We start from the raw sequence: 17,771 nt of genomic DNA on the forward strand, positions 1-17,771 counted from the left end.
TGAGGCTCGATCTGAGGACGAGCATGAAATGGAAGGGTTTGTACAGGTGAAAGAGCTGGCCAAATAAATAAGTGTGCGGCAATGCTAACGTAAACACATGCTATCATGTGGTCACCTGTGTGTGGTCAGTGGTTTATGACTTTTTAAATTGTTTTGCTTATGTTTGATTGCTTAACCTTGATTTATTACCCTGAAACATTTTATATTGTACTTGAACTTTAAATTTACTTTAATAATGACATACACAATACTTTTAGGTTAAGTATTTTATTTGGGGGACCATATTAGATTTTATAAGAGCAAACGATCTGTACATATCTTAAGTCTCTAAATAAACAGAGCTGAGAAGCCTTTAGAGAATTTCACTGTCAGTCAACATACGATTTGTTGCAAAAGCCAGCAGCAAAGATGCAAAAATAACAAGATGATATATACTATATGTAACTGACCGTGCATTACACAAGATCAATAAAAGCACATTAAGTAGAATATATTTATAAAATTTGCCTAAAAGGTGTATATACTAAAAATAATTAGTAGCAATTGCTTGTCATTTATGTTGAAAAGTGTAGAAAATAATTGAGGTTTCCAAACAAGTCTTTCCTTCTGAGTCAGGAGAGAGTAATATATATTTTATGCTACCATTTCTATCTGGTAAGAGTGTGCTAACTTCTAGACTTTTGGATGTTGGAGCAGATTCTCAGTGACAGAAACAAGTTTGTCCCCAACATGCAATCAATTTGTACTATTGTAATTCCATTCAGGTGTACTTACTGTACCATAATTTTGTCACTGATTGACTTAATTACTGGGAGCAGCCTTCAAGTTGGTATTTTCTTAGGAACTCTTTAAATTTCTTGCAGTATAACTTCATATTTGTTGCTTCACATTTCTCCTTGGAAGGCTTCTGCTCCACCCATGTATGTGAATCTAAGAGGTACAGCATTCTGAAAGAGAGAGGGTGTGTGTCAGTGGTTTATAATTTGTATTACACACTGAACAATAAAGCACTGCAAAATATATAGAACAGTTGTCATCCAGTACACATCCTTCAACTGGAGGATCACACTAAAGAGCAAGATAACACTCACTGTCCATTGAGGTCAGTAGTAGAGCCATCTTTGCCCATGATAAGGTAAGTCTCTCCTTGTTTCAGTTGACTCTTACAATGTTTCCTCTTGGCAAAAAATCGAGTCTTACCTTCATCCACACTGACATCTCCATCTATGAGTCAGAATGTCAGATTTTAGACATGCAGTGCACAGTACTGAAATCTGCAAACCTAAATCCAAGACATGTCCATACTAAGCACAGTAAAAGGGCTATAGAGACTTACTGAATTTGAGAACCGTAGTCACTTGGGTGTTGTAAAAGTCAAAGGTTTTCTTATCCTCTACAGATTTCACAGTGACAATGAAGCCTACAACACAACCCAAACACAATTACAAAAGACAACACAGGGACCATTTGGCTGGTCCGTGCAGACAACAGATATCAATTGGGTATATTTTTTCATCTTGTCAAGGCTTTGCAGACAAAAATTGTTTAAAAGCCTAGATTACAAGTTTTACCATAAATCCCTATATCATTTCATCCATTTTTTTCTACCTGCGTGCGGCATTAGAAGAACTGCTTCTCTTACTTTAAGAGCTTTGTTCACTTTTTTAAAAAAAACTACAATATATATTTTGATAATGTACAAATCTGTTACAGTTATGCCTTTACAAGAATTTGCAAGTGATTCATATCAAACTGCAGTTGTGTGTCATGGTTTGTCTTTGAGGATTCAAATTCAATTATAGTAATCAGGTGTAGAAGTTTCTAATTCAATTTTGTTGCCACAATCCATTTCAAATGCAGTTGTTCAAATCATTCAGATGAAAAACTTCAAAACATTACATCCTGGCACTTTGGAAAAGCAAAGAACTGATCCACCACCATTTCAGCCAATGAGCCAATTGAATTGCTTTGAAAATCTGAATCTGAAATGAATTGTGCCACCAAAAAAACTTTATTTTCATTTTCTCCACGTTCACAAAAGTTGCATTTCAAACCAATTTCATTGTTACGTAAATCAAATAGAAAAACTTCACTTACAATTTCAAATAAAATACATAAAATGCATTCCAGAACTAATGTGTTTAAATTGTTCAACAATTTTAGAAAACTGAATTAGTGCTCTAGTAGTTTTTCAATGAAAATACAAACCATAATCTGCTACAGGCTGGTAGCAAGCATGTCTGAAGCGGTCTTCCTCTCGGATACTTGATTGTTGTTTTTCTTTGAAACAGGCCCCTGCAAACAAATAAGTTATTAGCAACCGGTGTGCGTGTTGTACAAACAGGACCATGTGCTTGTGTAAGGCTGCCGTGAATTGAGAAGGCACAGGGGGACCCTTGCTCAAACATAGTGAGTTATGGTTTGGCACAAAGTGAAGCAACCCAACTCCTTTCCCATCATGTTTCACATTAAATAATAGTTTCGATTGTAATCAATTTGCTAAAAATATATGGCAGTTAAATAAGTAAGATACACACACACACACACATATACATACATACATATACATACATACATATATATATATATATATATATATATATACACATACATACATACACACACACGCACACACACTGTATATTGTTTTAATAAAAAGAAAAAAAAAACAAGTTTAAGGCCTACTTTCAGCACACTGACACACTTCATTAGAGCACAGTGCAGACACCCTCTTGCTCCTGCTTGGGGCTGCATAGAACACAGTGCATCTTCTTTCTGTGAAATACAGTGGGAATAACAGCTTACATACAGCATGTTATAACAGAACAACACAAAACTACAGTGTGAAAAGCTGACACATACAAAAGTTGTAAGCTATGTTCTAAGTAAGTTGTAGGTTATGACTCAAATGTCAGTGAAAATAAATCAAATCGGTTAATTGTTTATCCACTGAGATGTCGAATGAGTTCAGTGGAGATGTCTTGATTCAGTAAAATGGAATTAACTTGATTAACTTGATTCAGTAACATGGGAAAGCAGTGAAAGGGTTGTGTTCCCACCTGGTTCATAATAGTCATAGATGGTAGCAGGAGCAGGCTGCAGCAAACCTATTGGTACCTTTTGTACAGCTTCAAATGCAATACATTCATGGCCATTATATATCTGTAGACAGAGGAGGCAGGGTTACTTAGCTGCTTTTCTTTGTGTGTGTATGTGCGCGTGTGTGTGTGTGTGGGCTTATTTGTCTCACCTTATTAAAATATAACAGGACTCTTCCATTTTCAAACTCATAGTGAGATATGTACGGGGTTTCTGCGTCCTTTAACTGTTAAAAATGGTGATATAACGTTGGGTGAATATAATAATATATGTAAAAAAAATATTAATCATACTGTATCTGTAAACATGTAAACCATGGAAACCAATGCTACCACTGACCAAATCCAGATCCTCGGTTTTAGGCTCAAAGCCACTGAGTAATGTGATATCAGCAATAGCCATGCCTGTGAGCTTCTGCTTCAGGGAGTGACTGCAATTGAAGAGACAAAATGGAGCTTTTAGTCTGCAAGTCTCGATATCACACATCGTACATGCTTTAGGGCTATAAACCCACTGAGTTTCAGAAAACAGTGATGCAGTGAAATAGAGTATTGGGAGCTCCTGACCTGATGCACACTTCGTATTTGACTATGTCATCAGAGTTCTGGCTCTGCTGGGTGTCCCGTCTGCGCCTTGTGCGTGCATCGAACCACTCGATGGCTGATTGAGGGAAGTCTTCCTCCTCCCTCCTTCCCTTCGGATCATCGTAACTGTAGTCATAGTCATAGTTTTCTGTTACCTGAGCTGGATAAGAGAAAGTTGTAAAGTGCAAAGTTTTCATCATTCATTTGCAACACTGCAGGTCTATATGAGTAAAGTGACAATAATTCACGGAGGAGGAGGATGTAGTAGAAGTATAAGAATAATTAGAAGTAGAGCAAAAGAAAGAAATAGAACCAGAAGAAGAAAGAAGAAAAAAAGATCACATATCTTTTTTTTTTTAATAAACAACCTTAAATTTTCACCATAATTTTGAAATAGATTAAATAAAAACAATAGCAAAAACGAGTTCAAATTGCATTATTTCCTTACTTGTGTACTCTACTTTGCCCTTTACTGTCACATCTATTGACAGTTGACGACAGTCGCTGAAAGTGTCTGGGACGTAGTAAGCCTTCACCACCTATGAAGAGCAATAGAAAAATCAGATCTATTCAAATCTGACACTTGTCATCATTTCATAGACAGAATGTATTAGTTAATGTCTGCATTACCTTTACTTTTGCTTGTCCATTCCCTGAAAACTCTGCAATTATGTCGTTTCCCAGCAGTCTCTGAAACAAAGACGTCAAAACTGATGCAAAAGAACAAACTTGCTCTAGCACTAAATGAACACAGAGATCATGATTTCTAATGATTAATGATCACTGGTGATGTGATTAATGTGTTTAATGCCTGGATAGGTGTGCTGTTTCAGATGTGCTGTTTCGGGTGAATAAATTATTCAACAGTCCACCGAGAACAAGTCGGTATACCTTTAAATCAGTCTCCACTTTCTCGCCTTTCTTGTTCAAGACCAAACTTTCTTTTTCATTCCTGTTCCGACTGGTGAACTGCACACTGATTATATTTAAGGGCACTGGGGGTAAACGCGTTGCATACTCCGAGAGCGCTTCCAAGGCTATAATTGTATCCTAGAACAAAATAATTCAATTAGTCAGACTGTTTCAATAGTTTAAACTAAAACTGAATGCCTTCCATTCCAACAGCCAAACAATATAAAGGGTAAAAGCCTGAAATAATGACCTCCCTGAGTCTGGCTCACCTGTGTGGATTTGAACCCGCCTTCATAGTTCTCTTGGGTGGTCAGGAAGCAGGCAGCCAATTTTGCCTCTTCAAAATCTTTAAGTTCTATAGCAGTAAGAAGAGCATATGCCGTGGTCTCAACTGTAAGAGCCACCACTGAGGGAACCAGGTGTTGTTTCTTCTCATCTAGCAATCGCATGTCCTCATTATCCCTCCACACCTTACAGTCACCAGCTGAATGGTAAAAGATAGCAGAGAATGTTACACATTAGCCTTTTTCTCCAGAGCAGGTCATAGGTAATATTTTATTTATTATGATATGTGCTATTGTCCAGAAACTGGATGAAACAAATATGCTTTGGCATTATGTTATTTATTACCTTTTATTGCTAGACTTTTAAGTCTCTTCCAAGCTGACAAAGCCACTTTCTTGTCTTCCAGACAAGTTGATAAGCAGTAGGTTGTAATAGCCAGAGAAAACGGCCTCTGTAGTTCATCAACACGAGAGCTGAGATATCCGGTGGCTTGAGAGATGCTACTGTTCTAAACATTATGGACAAAAATCAATTATGTTAATCAATTAACATGCTACCTTACTATGTATTATTTTAGAAAAAAACTACAAACTGTACTGAGATTTTCTTTTTTTATTGAAAAAACTAATTTTCTATTGAAAACAAATTAAACATTTGGCTGAGTAGGAGTATTAACATTGTATTATTGCATTTAATATGTAACGCTGACAGTGCCTTCCACTAATATTGGCACCCTTGGTAAATATGAGCAAAGAAGGCTGTGGAAAATTGTCTTTGTTGTTTACGACCCTTTGATCGTTTGTTCCAAAAAATTCACAAAAATACTCTATTCTCATGGATACCAAACAACTGCAAACACAACACAGGTTTATATATATATATATATATATATATATATATATATATATATATATATATATATATATATAAATCGTTAAATATAGGTGTGCAACAATTTTTGTGAATAGTTTGTCAAAAGTTGAAACAATAAAGACAATTTTTCACAGCCTTCATTGCTCATATTTACCAAGGGTGCTAATATTAGTGGAGGGCATTGTATATGCTGTGTTACATATTAAATGCATGAATACAATGATAATTCTTTTACTTAGTCAAATGTTTAATTGTCTTGTACAATATCATCTATCTGCATACACTGATACTGCATACACAGTGCTATTTACCACAGAATCAGTTTCCTTGTCCAAGAAAGGAAGGGAGCGTTTAAGTGCAATGGCTATGAAAGCAGTGAGGGAGGCATCTTGTTCAACACCCCCAATTCCACCCTTGAAGAGAAACAGCACAAAAGCAACATAAAGTCTATATAACTCTAAAATGTTTTTTGCTATTAACAAAGAGCTTGAACTTGAAATATCTTGTGCATGTCTTTTCTCATGTAATGTAATGTGAAACTAATATAATCAAAAATAAATTTCCGGACCTGCATTTCTCTGTGAATGACTGGATTAGGATCTGCAAATGACCCATCTTCACCCTGCTTTTCAATAAGGTAATTGACTGAATGCCGAATTTCGAGTTGTGAGACGATCTGTCTGCCATCAGTTGTTGATAACTCACACTCTGACACAAGGGATAACACCTTCACTACCAGGGCAGTTAGCCTAGAAGGAAGGAGTGGCAGATGATCATATGCAAGTCCTTATGCCACACCATGACCTGTGTTCTTAAATATACTTGTGGGTCTGTATACTGCAGTGTAGTTTAACAAAATAAAATAGTGTTTTTACAAAGACTGGTAGTTCTGTAACCCGCTTAGAGAAGTTCTTACCAGTTACTGGTGGGATATGTTGTCCATGCTCCATATGAGCCATCAGGCTTTTTGAATGTCAAAATCCTGTCATAGGCTGTTAAAATGATCAGCAGTTAGGAACATACAGTGCTAATGTAGAATTGAAAACAAACAAACAAACAAACAAACAAAAAACCCATAGGGAAAGCATAAAAGCATACATATGTACATTGTTGGCCTTACAATCAAGCAAATTATACTGTAATATTCCAAATTTACTACATTTTCATAATTCCAAAGCAACACTGTTACACTATTACAATGCCAAAGGACCACTATGATCCTGTTACAATGCCAAAGTATCAAGGTGATCCTGTTACAATGCCAAAGCACCACTGTGATTCTGTTACAATGCCATAGCATCACTGTGATCCTGTTACAATACCAAAGCATCACTGTGATCCTGTTACAATGCCATAGCATCACTGTGATCCTGTTACAATGCCAAAGCATCACTGTGATCCTGTTACAATGCCATAGCATCACTGTGATCCTGTTACAATACCAAAGCATCACTGTGATCCTGTTACAATGCCATAGCATCACTGTGATCCTGTTACAATGCCAAAACATCACTGTTACACTATTACAATGCCAAAGCACCACTCTTTACAATGCCAAAGCATCACATTTACACTGTTACAATGCCAAAGCATCACTGTTACACTGTTATAATGCCAATGCACCATTGCTACACTGTTACAATGCCAAAGCAACACTGTTATCCCATTACAATGCCATAGCAACACTGTTACACTGTTACACTGTTACAATGCCAAAGCAACACTGTTACAATTCCAAAACAACACTGTTAAACTGCTACAATTTCAAAATATATCTGCTACAATGTAATAACGCTAAAACACAACTGTTACAATATCACACAACCACTGTTTCACTGTTTGAATGCCAATGCAGCATAGCATCCCTGAATGTTTGCCTGTGGTCATCACAGAGCTCACTTGAGTAATGCCGAGCTTACTTGAGTAATACTTCCCTCTTGTGGTAAATGTTCATTCAGCCCAAAAGTTTACTGAATGATTTACAGCTATGGCTGTGAGGTATTATATTATATGCTGGGAATGTATAATGGGAATGCACAGTATATCCCATTATACTGTATACTGGGTATCTCTATACAATACATACCTCCCACACTGCAGTACATTTATCACACACACTGTCTCAGTAAGGCACCTGGGCTCCTAATAGACCCCAGTCCCCCAGCACATCCACTGTTCTCTGTTCTTCCAGTCAGGAAGAATTATCAGACCTATCTGACCACAAGGTACAACACAGTTTCTACGCCTTAGCCATCAGGTGGCTCAATAACCTAATTAAGAACATTTAAAACATTTTAATACAGAAAACTTTTGTTACTTCACTGCACTATTTGGAGATTTCACCATTGCACATGGCACTTTCTACATTGCACATGGTATCCTACTTTGTCCCTTAAATTTTACAATGTATGTTTTTACACAAATGCTTTAACTGATGTTCTCGTGCGAAAAGTGACTTTTATTACTTATCAAAAACTATGCAATTTTGCCTGAAATCAATAATTCAGTCTCTGTAAGTTTGCAATATTAACCATTTGCAATATTAACCATTACAATTTGACTAGCCTGCTTATCTAGTTATGTTAGCTACTGGAATCGATGCTAGTCTAACCTAATCTGCATTAGCAAAGAAAACAAGCTAACAGTTAAATACAGCCAGTTAATTTTAGCAAATTATCTAAACTTATTTCAACATGTTTAATTAAATCAGATTTCATGAATTCAGAATTCCTGCCTTCTAGGGAGGCAAAGATTTTAAATGAGAATTTACTTACTCCAACATATTTAGGTTCTTTACTGCATAAGAAAGTCACCACAGATTCTACACTGACAAATTGATTGTATGGTAAAGTGAAATGATTGGATGCTTAACTGAACTGATTTAATAGATTTATAGCATTGGGAAGAAGAGACATTTGTGTTTTGTAAGTACTTTGAAGGTCTAAATAAAAATGTAAGTTTCTGTGCACATAATAGGAAACAAGATTGACTAAAAAAAATTGTACACATCAATCATTTTGTCATATTTTTACTTAAGTAAGATCAGTGGAAGGCAGATATTCTCTGCTCAAAAGCTTTGCATCTATCTTCCAGAAGAGTAGTAATTCTTCCTAAAACTTTCTAAATTTAGTCCACCCCCCCCCCCCCCCCCCTTTTTTTTTGTGATTAGTGCATTGATTCTGTGTTTACCCTGCTCTATGTAGCCCAAAGCGTTGTCTCTCATTTCAGCTTCCAGTTCCAGCCATCGGTTGTTTGAGTCCAAGTAACGGATGGCCAGAGCCGTGGGGGACATCCTGATCATAGTTTGTTCTGCACAACCGTGAGGGGCATTGATCAGCTTCTTCACACTGCTTGGTGTAAGTAGGGGTGTAGCTGCTGCTGTACCAAATATCTCATCTGTTCATTATTGAGACATAAGAGATAATTACTTACTGACATTTCTTACTGTTTTGACCATAGGAAAAAAAAGTATCATGTCACCATACCTTCAACTTTGACAAATACATTGCCACCTAAGTCAGGAATTGTACCATTTGGTAACCGTCCATCAATATACATGTTTTCACTTCTACCTGTGTAGAGAAGTTTTTTTATTAATCTTCTTTGCACATGTAAAATGTGCTATGTATCAAACTTGTAATTTAAGTAAGCTATCTGAATGTGAATATGAATTAACTTTAACACACTCAAAGTTCATTTTCCTGCATTTAATCATTTTCCTGCATTTGAAATAGTACATGACAATGATGAGGTTGGAATAAAACCAATAAAAGAAATCATTATGAATTACCATTCAGGTTAATTAATTTACTTTCTTCTTGTTTTACACGGACTCCCTCATTCTGCAAAGTGAAGAAAGAACATGATTTCTCTCTTATCGTTAAATCAATCTACCAAACATCCAATCCAGCTCCTCTTACCATCACCAACAATGTCTTCTGAATGGCATCGACACCCAACTCATATTTTCTGTCATAAAGTTGGATAGTGATAGGGAATTCACCCTCCTTCAGAGGAACAGCAGAAAAGGTCACTGTCTCAGAGCTACCTTTGGCCAAACTGATGTTGACATAGGAATCAGTAGATGAAGCCCCAGGTGAACACAGTCCATCTATTTGTTTCATATGAACGGCAAGCTGTACAGGGGGAAAAAAATTATTATATATATATATATATATATATATATATATATATTTATATATATATATATATATATATATATATATATATATATATATATATATATATATAGCTGAACCATCTAGTTGTGCAGAAATTGCAATATGTTAAATATCCCATTTTTTAAAACTGTTGTCTCACTGTATACTGTTTTTCTGTATAGTAAATACATAAAACACCTCAAATATTCTGTAGAAGTTCGTATTGGCCTATATTCAGAGTTCAGTTGCATAATGAGGATTTCATAGAGAAACTGCACACATCAGTATTGAGACCTCTGACAATTTGATGTAACCACAATACAATATGTTATGCTGAAATGTATGATCTTGGATGTAATTTAAAATATATTCCGAGGATGTAGGATAAGTGGCACAGAAAATGGATGGCTGGATGGAGGACATTGAAGGAGACAGCATCTTAATCTGACACACCATTTTACTCAGAGACCGAATTGTTTTATTGATAAAATCAGGGTGCGATTTGTTACAAAACCAGAGTGGGGGACATTTTAATTTTAATTTCTGCATTAGAATATTAGTGACATTTTGACAATTCATGTCAAATGCAAATCAAATGCACAGTTTACAATTCCCAAACAGGCTAAAACTACAGAACATTGGCTAATTATGGAAATATGCTAAGTAAAGTGACTGATTTATCTGTACTATAATATTGATATGATCTCATGTACTTTGAGTGTGCACATGATGTAATGTGAAGAGGAGACAGAAGTAGGTGCTGTCATGGATATGCCGGTAGGGACTCCGGACTACAGTTCCCAGCAGCCACTGCACCACACAGCAGCATCATCATCACACAACTACCTGCACCTGATTCTCATTAACTTAACAAGCACCTATGTGTATATAGCCACAGTTTGCACTGCACACCTATTCTAGCATTTGTCTTTCGTTGCTGTCGTTTCTGTCTTTGTTTTCATGGTCTTTGTTAACGTTTGATTCTTGCCTTAGTGTTTTGCTTCCTGTTCATATTTTTTGTTTTGGTTCATTAAAACTGAAAATCTGCACTTGCACCCATCTCTGCCTCCAAATCATGACAGGTGCGATGAGGATACAAATTTGTTATTCTAATCATGTAAGGCACAATCTACCATCAAACAATCCCACCATATTAATAAGGTTGACATAATGACCTTCATGACAGTTCCACTGAAAGTGATTAATATGAGAAATTACATTTTATCTACTGTTCATTTTCTCCTCCTGTAGTAAACCAGTAAACCAGTAAATTCAGAGTATTACGAGCTGGATTTCAAACAGAAATTGGAAAAATGCACTATTCTAATTGGTTAACCCTGTTTCTCTTTTTTTCAGGCTCAATGGCAAATGCTCTTGTTTAGGCAAAAGTCTAGATGCTATTGAAAAACACTGTCTCAAAACCTCTAGTACAGAAAAAACTCATTTAAACTCATTTCCCATTGTAAATATTGATATAACATTGTGTTCTAGAGTTTTTTTCACACACCTCTCTTTCGTTCTTGCCATAATTGTAGATGACCACAACAATGGCCATTTGTTCATTCTTCCTGACAGAGTAGGGAAGACGCAAAGAGATAAAGATCTCCTGAAAGGCACGTATGTCAAGAGGCTCGGCCACACAAAAACCTAAAAGTGATAAGTAAGTGTAACATTGCTAAATGTCTCTGATGACCATTTAATCATATCCAAATTTTTATATTAAATCGGTGAACCAGTTATTAGGCAGTAAAAAATTCGGGTTACCATGCGATCTAGACACACTGACAGCCTGTATCTCCCAGGTAGTGATGGAATCAGGGAGAATGATTAGTTTTCTAAAACAAACATCAGAAGACCAATTAAACCATACAACCACAGTAGAATAGTCAGGAGAACATAATGAGACAGAAGTGTGTGTGTGTGTGTGTGTGTGTGCCAGCTGTGTACTTACGTAGTTTGGCCATTCACAATGAACTCTTCAAATTGAAAGCTGGGAGGGAAACTGCGGCGGATATATTGGACCTCGTTGTCAAAAAAGTTTTCAATATCACTGGCACTAGCAGCTGGTTGGTTGAGGTTGGAGGTAGTGGGAGGAGAGCAGACCACAGTTAAATCGTCATGGGCATGTTACAGTACAACAACAACAACAACAACAACAACATTAAACAGTTCCAATGTTGAACAAACACCAAATGTCCATGCGAACACATTTTGTAGCAGATTAACAACACTTTCCCTAGTTTCATTAAAATTGCATTTAGATTCAAGTTGAGGCAGTTTATTATAATTTGTAAGTTACTGAGCTTTACAAAGCTTTAACAGGTTACAAAAAGAAACACATTATTGTTAATAGCAAAAAGAATTAATTCAAAAACCATTCAGATCTACAGGTTTGGCCTCATAACAATACAAACCTAATAATAATTATTACAGCTTTGATAGTAGTTCATAATCATACACAATCAATCAATCAATCAATCAGGGGTTCCCAAACTACAGGTTGTGTCCCCACATTGGGTCGCTTGATTGAGAGAAGCTCACAGTTTCTTTTTTAAAATTCATTACATTTTTTTTTTCAATTTTATTTAATTCATTTATTTAATTAACATTAGAAATGTTATTGTGTACTATTCTAGATCTTTACTGAGTACTAATACTAACCAGTTTTCCTATTACAATTCATGTGTGAATTTCAAAAACCTCTCATTATCACACTTTGTAGGCGGAGATGGAAGCAAGTGCACGTAAGCAGATAAATGTCAATAATCCAAAAGGGTAAGGCAAAGTCCATGGTCAATAAACAGGCAGGGGTTGGGTAATCAGGCAAACAAACAAAACTAGGCAAGGCAGAGAATCGAGGTCAAGAGCAAACACAATGGTCAGAGTCACTTTGGCAGAACACGAGAACTAAGGCTTGGATAACGGCAGAGAACAAGTCAACTGAACATTTACTTCGCAAAGTCTTAATGTTCCCAAAGTCTCTTATATGCTGTGTTGTGAGTATGTGTGAGATTGGGTGCAGGTGTGTGTAGTTAGAACTCCGGAGAAGGCGAGCGTGTGTGTGTGTGGGAAGTGTAGTCCTCAGCGGCCATGTTTGTAGTTAGCGGTGCCTCCTGGGAAACGGAGTTACTGATTGGCTGTGATATGAAACTCATGCCTATAAACCTGTCCGAATGGTCTGTTTAGTGTACCAGTTTTCTGTATTTTATAGAGTAAATACTTTTACATGTCAGGTTAGAGTTTTCAATTTAAGACCCAGCTCATGATGACCTCATGATGACTACAATCATGATCATGATGGAAAGTTTTAAGAGAGACAGAGCTCATCAATATGTTTAACATCGCTGTATATGAAACGGCTAAACATTTTACAGTTCAGTTTGAAATCTTTTTGAGCTTCATTTAGCTCATAGGATCAACTTCTCAAACTTGGGGTTGAGGAGATTTATTTATTTATTTATTTATTTATTCATTTATTTATTTATTTTTACCAACCACATATTGTAGCTCTAAATTGATTTGTTTAACATTTTAAAACAACAATTAAACAACTAAAAAAAAATCATTAGTTCCTCTTAAGCCCTGTTTATAACAGACCATAGCAGCATCACACCCAACATATTGTGATGTCAATCATTAACACTGGAGAGTAGCTATTTAAATAAAAGTAAGCATGGCACAGTTATGGTTTGTGGGGGGATGTTCATGAGAATTTTTGTGTCACTGGCCAAAAAAGGCTGGAGATGCCCTGATTTAGGTGATTAACTATGGTGTTAATCTTATCTTTCTTTATTTGTGATAGTAGTTTATGCATCATCATCATACTTTGAAATATAAGTTCCCTAAAATTGCTTTAGGCACGTGGATCCGACAACATGCATCTATATGCACTATACTGAAGACCTACAATTTAATTTATAAAGAGAAGTGTGTGTGTGTGTGTGTGTGTGTGTGTGTGTATAATAAGTAGACCACAGGCTGTTAGTAATACTTACTTCTGCCATAGCTACTCTTTAGTTCCTCCTGCTTCTTCTTTTCCCTCAGCTGCGTAGCAAAGTTGCAGCATTTTAGGAAAACCTCCTCACATTCGTCACTTGCATTTATTCTTTTCTTTCGTTCCTCACAGCTCAGCTTCATTGGAAGCCGTGTTAGGCCATGACGGCAGCACTTCTTCAATACTGCATCTGTGTACTCAGTTTCTTTTGTAGACAAAAGTAGAAAGATACGCGAGTTGATGGAGAAGCAACTTACTGACACATGCACTCTGAGCATGTGTGAGCACTCTCACACAGAGCATACTGATTCATGCAATTATCTAATCAGCCAATAGTGTGTCAGCAGTACAATGTATAAAATCAAGCACATATGGGCCAGCAGTTTCGGGTGTTGTTCACATCCACCATCTCACTGATTTTGACTGTGGCATAATTGTTGGTGCCAGCAAGTGGACATCGTAGCAAGTGAAAATATCTTGAATATAGTAAGACTTATCTATTATAAGATTGCAACAAAACAAATAAGATTATTCCTAGACATTCCTACTCATTTCAAGCTTTAAATTTTCTTATTCTATTGCTAGATCATTTTGCTTCTTTCTAGAAATAAATGCTTAAAATTAGCAAAATTATCTGCCAATAGAGCAAGATTATTTCAAGCTTAAAAGCTTAAAAATAGGTGTAATAATCTTGTAATAGGTTTACTGTAATCTTATAACAGGAAATACTAGATTGATTTTAGTATGTTCAAGATATTTTCACTTGCTTCAATGTCTTTTTTTTTTTTTTTTTGCAGTGTACTGATGTACAGTAACAAGGACTTTCAAACAATTCAGCACCTTTTTGTGCCAATTCTTTCTGGACATCTATGGAACGTCTCTGCCGCCTGAAACCTGATTCACAGCCAAATCCTACAGAGGAAATAGGACAAATTGGTAACTAACATTTCATATACTATTGGTTACTTAAATTTTGCCAAGACAATAAAATCATCAAGCTATCCGGTTTATTAACACTCTTGAGGTTTTCCCCATATTGCCCTATATACCTATCCTCATCTGTGACTTGACAGTTGAAGAGTGAGAGAGGAAAGTCAGTCCAGCATCATTAAATACTGCAGCAGTGTTCTCACCACCACCATACGAACATCCCAGATCATAAGACTGCATAGAGGAGAACACCTGCACCGAAACCAAACATTTTAGCATTGCATTAAAAAAGTGTCACTGATTAAAAGCAGAATAACTTTTCATATGGTCAGATTATATGATGTGCTATTAACCCACAAAAAACTCAAGTTAAAAATATTTTTGGCTCCTGAGTGGCGCGACAGAAATGTGTTCACTCTATTATCACGAGTTTGAATCCTGACGATGTCACAGACACCCATAGCCAGGATTCAGGGGAGCAAAGATTGCTTTCTGGGTGGGAAAGATGGCATTACTCACTCTCCCCTGTCAATCAGAGCAACACTAGCCAATTGCATATGTCTGTGAGCTCATGTTGCTTGGAGGAAGCACGTTCTTGCCCCAACCTCTCTGGTTGGTAGTTGTCGTGTGATAAGTGAGAAGCACCTTGTAAGTGGGTGGGAAATGACAATACAGTACCAAATTGGGGGAGAAAATGTGGGGTTATTTTTATTTTTATACACAGTGTGTATTGATAATGATAATGTGTATGAAATGGGGGATTTACCATTAATTTAAATTATGCATAATTTTGGAGATTTTATTTATTTATTTATTTATTTATTTATTTATTTATTACAAATAATATTATCATGTCATATTGGTGGAAAAAATTTCCACAGTTGAAAGTATATTTGCGGTATTTACAGTGTGTTTCATGTACCTTCAGGAAATTATTCTAATGTACAAAACAAATCAATGCAATTTTTTTTTTGGAAAGCTGTCTTTAAAATCTTGAATTCCACTTTAACAATTTTAAAACTGGGATTGCTCGTACTAGATATTCTTTCACTTCAAAAATAATGGCAACTTAGCAAATGAAAATTTAGTCAAAATTACAATAAACCAAATATAATATTATTTAATTATTTCTAGATGATAATGATTATCATCATTATTATTAGTGTTGTTGTTATTAATATTATTATTGTTATTATTATTATAATTTTTTTAAACAAAAGTTAAGCTTTAAATGTTCTTATTCTATTGGCAGAAAATTGTTGCTTCTTTCTAGAAATAAATGTTTAAAATGAGCAAAATTATCTGCCAACAGAACGTCTATTCAAAAAAAAAAAAAGAGTAGATATAAGATTAATAATCTTATTAATAAACCAAATTACATTTGGTTTATTGTAAGGGTATAATAGGAAATACTAGCTATATTTGACTATATTCAAGATATATGCTAAGATGCCATTTTTTTTGCAGTATTGCCGTAATAACATGATACATTTGTATATATCTTGTATGTATATATTGTATATATCCTCATATATAACAAATATGAGGATGTAGACAATTGAATGTACAAAAGTAATTGTAAATATCTTATAAGCTTCTTTAATCTGCATTTTGTACCTGTTTTGGGGTAAGTTTGTTTTGGGCGTTCAGGCTGTAGATAGCTTTGTCCACAGCCAGTAATGCCACTATTGCATCTTGTTGGTCTCCCACATCAATGTTAAGATTAATGCTTTGTGCTGGATTGTAAAAATTTTTAACATGTTGTTCCTTTTCTGTCACTACAACCTATGCAAGACACATAAAAAGAGTTGCATAAAAACTGGTAACCTGCAGTAAGATGCTACAATTTCTACATTAAGAGTTGCTTTGCTAATCCTACATTTAGCCACAGCATACTTGAAACACAGTAACTTTAAAAAAAAAACTTTGAGTAAAAACAAAACAGTAAGTAAAATATAGCTTACCTTTCCTTCACACACATCCTTGACATCTATCCAGATCGAATCTGCTATAATTTCACCATGTGTGTTATAATAATATCCAATGAGGCGGAAGGATGGAATCATGTCAGGGTTGATGTTGAGCTGGACAGTGGCTACATCTCCTATTGCAACAGAACTTGACTTTCTGAGAGTACCTTTGCTGAGGACCTGAAGAGTGCACACATCGTGTACAAAGAAAAGTCGTACTTAAATGTTGAAAAAGTAGAAAAGAGCAATGTAGGTGTAAAGTTGTAATGAAAACAATATGTTATCAAGATTTAACAAATATATTTGATTTTGTGTGAGTGTATGTTTTAAGAAAAGTTGAAGAATTTGACTGTAAAGGCTTGCAAAATATTATTAGAATATTATTCGGAGAGAAAGTTGAATGCAGAAAGGAATAACAAAATATGGAGTTATATATGTATTTTGCTTTGTAGTAAATAACCAACCACATGCTCAGCTATACAGTATATTTCCTAATGCTCTATAGAACAGAAATTGAATTTAAGTGGATGAATATTAAGTAAGTAATGTCATCCTTGTTCACAAACTTTATGGAAACAAATAGAAAAAGAGTTAATTTCTCCAATTCGTTCACAAGATTTTTTTCTTTTCTGGCCTCTCCTATAGGAAGTGCTCATTAGATTATGGGCCTATACTATCCTACACAATCCAGACATTAAAACAGATTGAAGTTTCTTTTACAATTAAATTACATGGCATACTCACACACCTATTTGGCACAATTTGAATTTACTGTCCGGTTTTTTAACCTTATGTGCAGTCGTCTTGGACAATAAAGGGTATTATGACGTTTAATTATGTAAAAGGAGAGGAATCAATCCTTGTTTTCAAAGAATTAATTAAAACATTTAATATTTACTGCAATACTTTATATCTTTATTTCAAACAACACGCAGCTTTAAAAGCCCATAAGGTACCATGGAGT

At 35.5% G+C, this 17,771-nt stretch overlaps 1 protein-coding gene across 1 annotated transcript in view; it reads right to left on the bottom strand.

Moving 5' to 3' along the window:
- Positions 1-251: 251 nt before the first annotated feature.
- Positions 252-17,771, bottom strand: part of c4b (complement 4B (Chido blood group)) — a 28,340-nt gene continuing 10,820 nt past the window's right edge. The window contains exons 12-40 of the mRNA XM_053627410.1: positions 16,802-16,987; positions 16,455-16,622; positions 14,957-15,089; positions 14,748-14,819; positions 13,909-14,112; positions 11,865-11,976; positions 11,678-11,748; positions 11,421-11,560; positions 9,674-9,889; positions 9,544-9,595; positions 9,239-9,325; positions 8,943-9,149; positions 6,670-6,745; positions 6,322-6,502; positions 6,065-6,166; positions 5,226-5,388; positions 4,865-5,079; positions 4,575-4,733; positions 4,314-4,373; positions 4,132-4,222; positions 3,666-3,843; positions 3,439-3,529; positions 3,251-3,325; positions 3,060-3,162; positions 2,686-2,775; positions 2,209-2,295; positions 1,337-1,420; positions 1,092-1,224; positions 252-947 (exon numbers count right to left, since the gene is read on the bottom strand). Coding sequence (XP_053483385.1) covers positions 806-947; positions 1,092-1,224; positions 1,337-1,420; positions 2,209-2,295; positions 2,686-2,775; positions 3,060-3,162; positions 3,251-3,325; positions 3,439-3,529; positions 3,666-3,843; positions 4,132-4,222; positions 4,314-4,373; positions 4,575-4,733; positions 4,865-5,079; positions 5,226-5,388; positions 6,065-6,166; positions 6,322-6,502; positions 6,670-6,745; positions 8,943-9,149; positions 9,239-9,325; positions 9,544-9,595; positions 9,674-9,889; positions 11,421-11,560; positions 11,678-11,748; positions 11,865-11,976; positions 13,909-14,112; positions 14,748-14,819; positions 14,957-15,089; positions 16,455-16,622; positions 16,802-16,987 — 3,678 coding nt within the window. The 3' untranslated portion in view covers positions 252-805. The remainder of the gene's footprint in view (positions 948-1,091; positions 1,225-1,336; positions 1,421-2,208; positions 2,296-2,685; positions 2,776-3,059; positions 3,163-3,250; positions 3,326-3,438; positions 3,530-3,665; positions 3,844-4,131; positions 4,223-4,313; positions 4,374-4,574; positions 4,734-4,864; positions 5,080-5,225; positions 5,389-6,064; positions 6,167-6,321; positions 6,503-6,669; positions 6,746-8,942; positions 9,150-9,238; positions 9,326-9,543; positions 9,596-9,673; positions 9,890-11,420; positions 11,561-11,677; positions 11,749-11,864; positions 11,977-13,908; positions 14,113-14,747; positions 14,820-14,956; positions 15,090-16,454; positions 16,623-16,801; positions 16,988-17,771) is intronic.

Source organism: Ictalurus furcatus, chromosome 1 (assembly GCF_023375685.1).
Source record: "Ictalurus furcatus strain D&B chromosome 1, Billie_1.0, whole genome shotgun sequence".
NCBI lineage: Eukaryota > Metazoa > Chordata > Actinopteri > Siluriformes > Ictaluridae > Ictalurus > Ictalurus furcatus.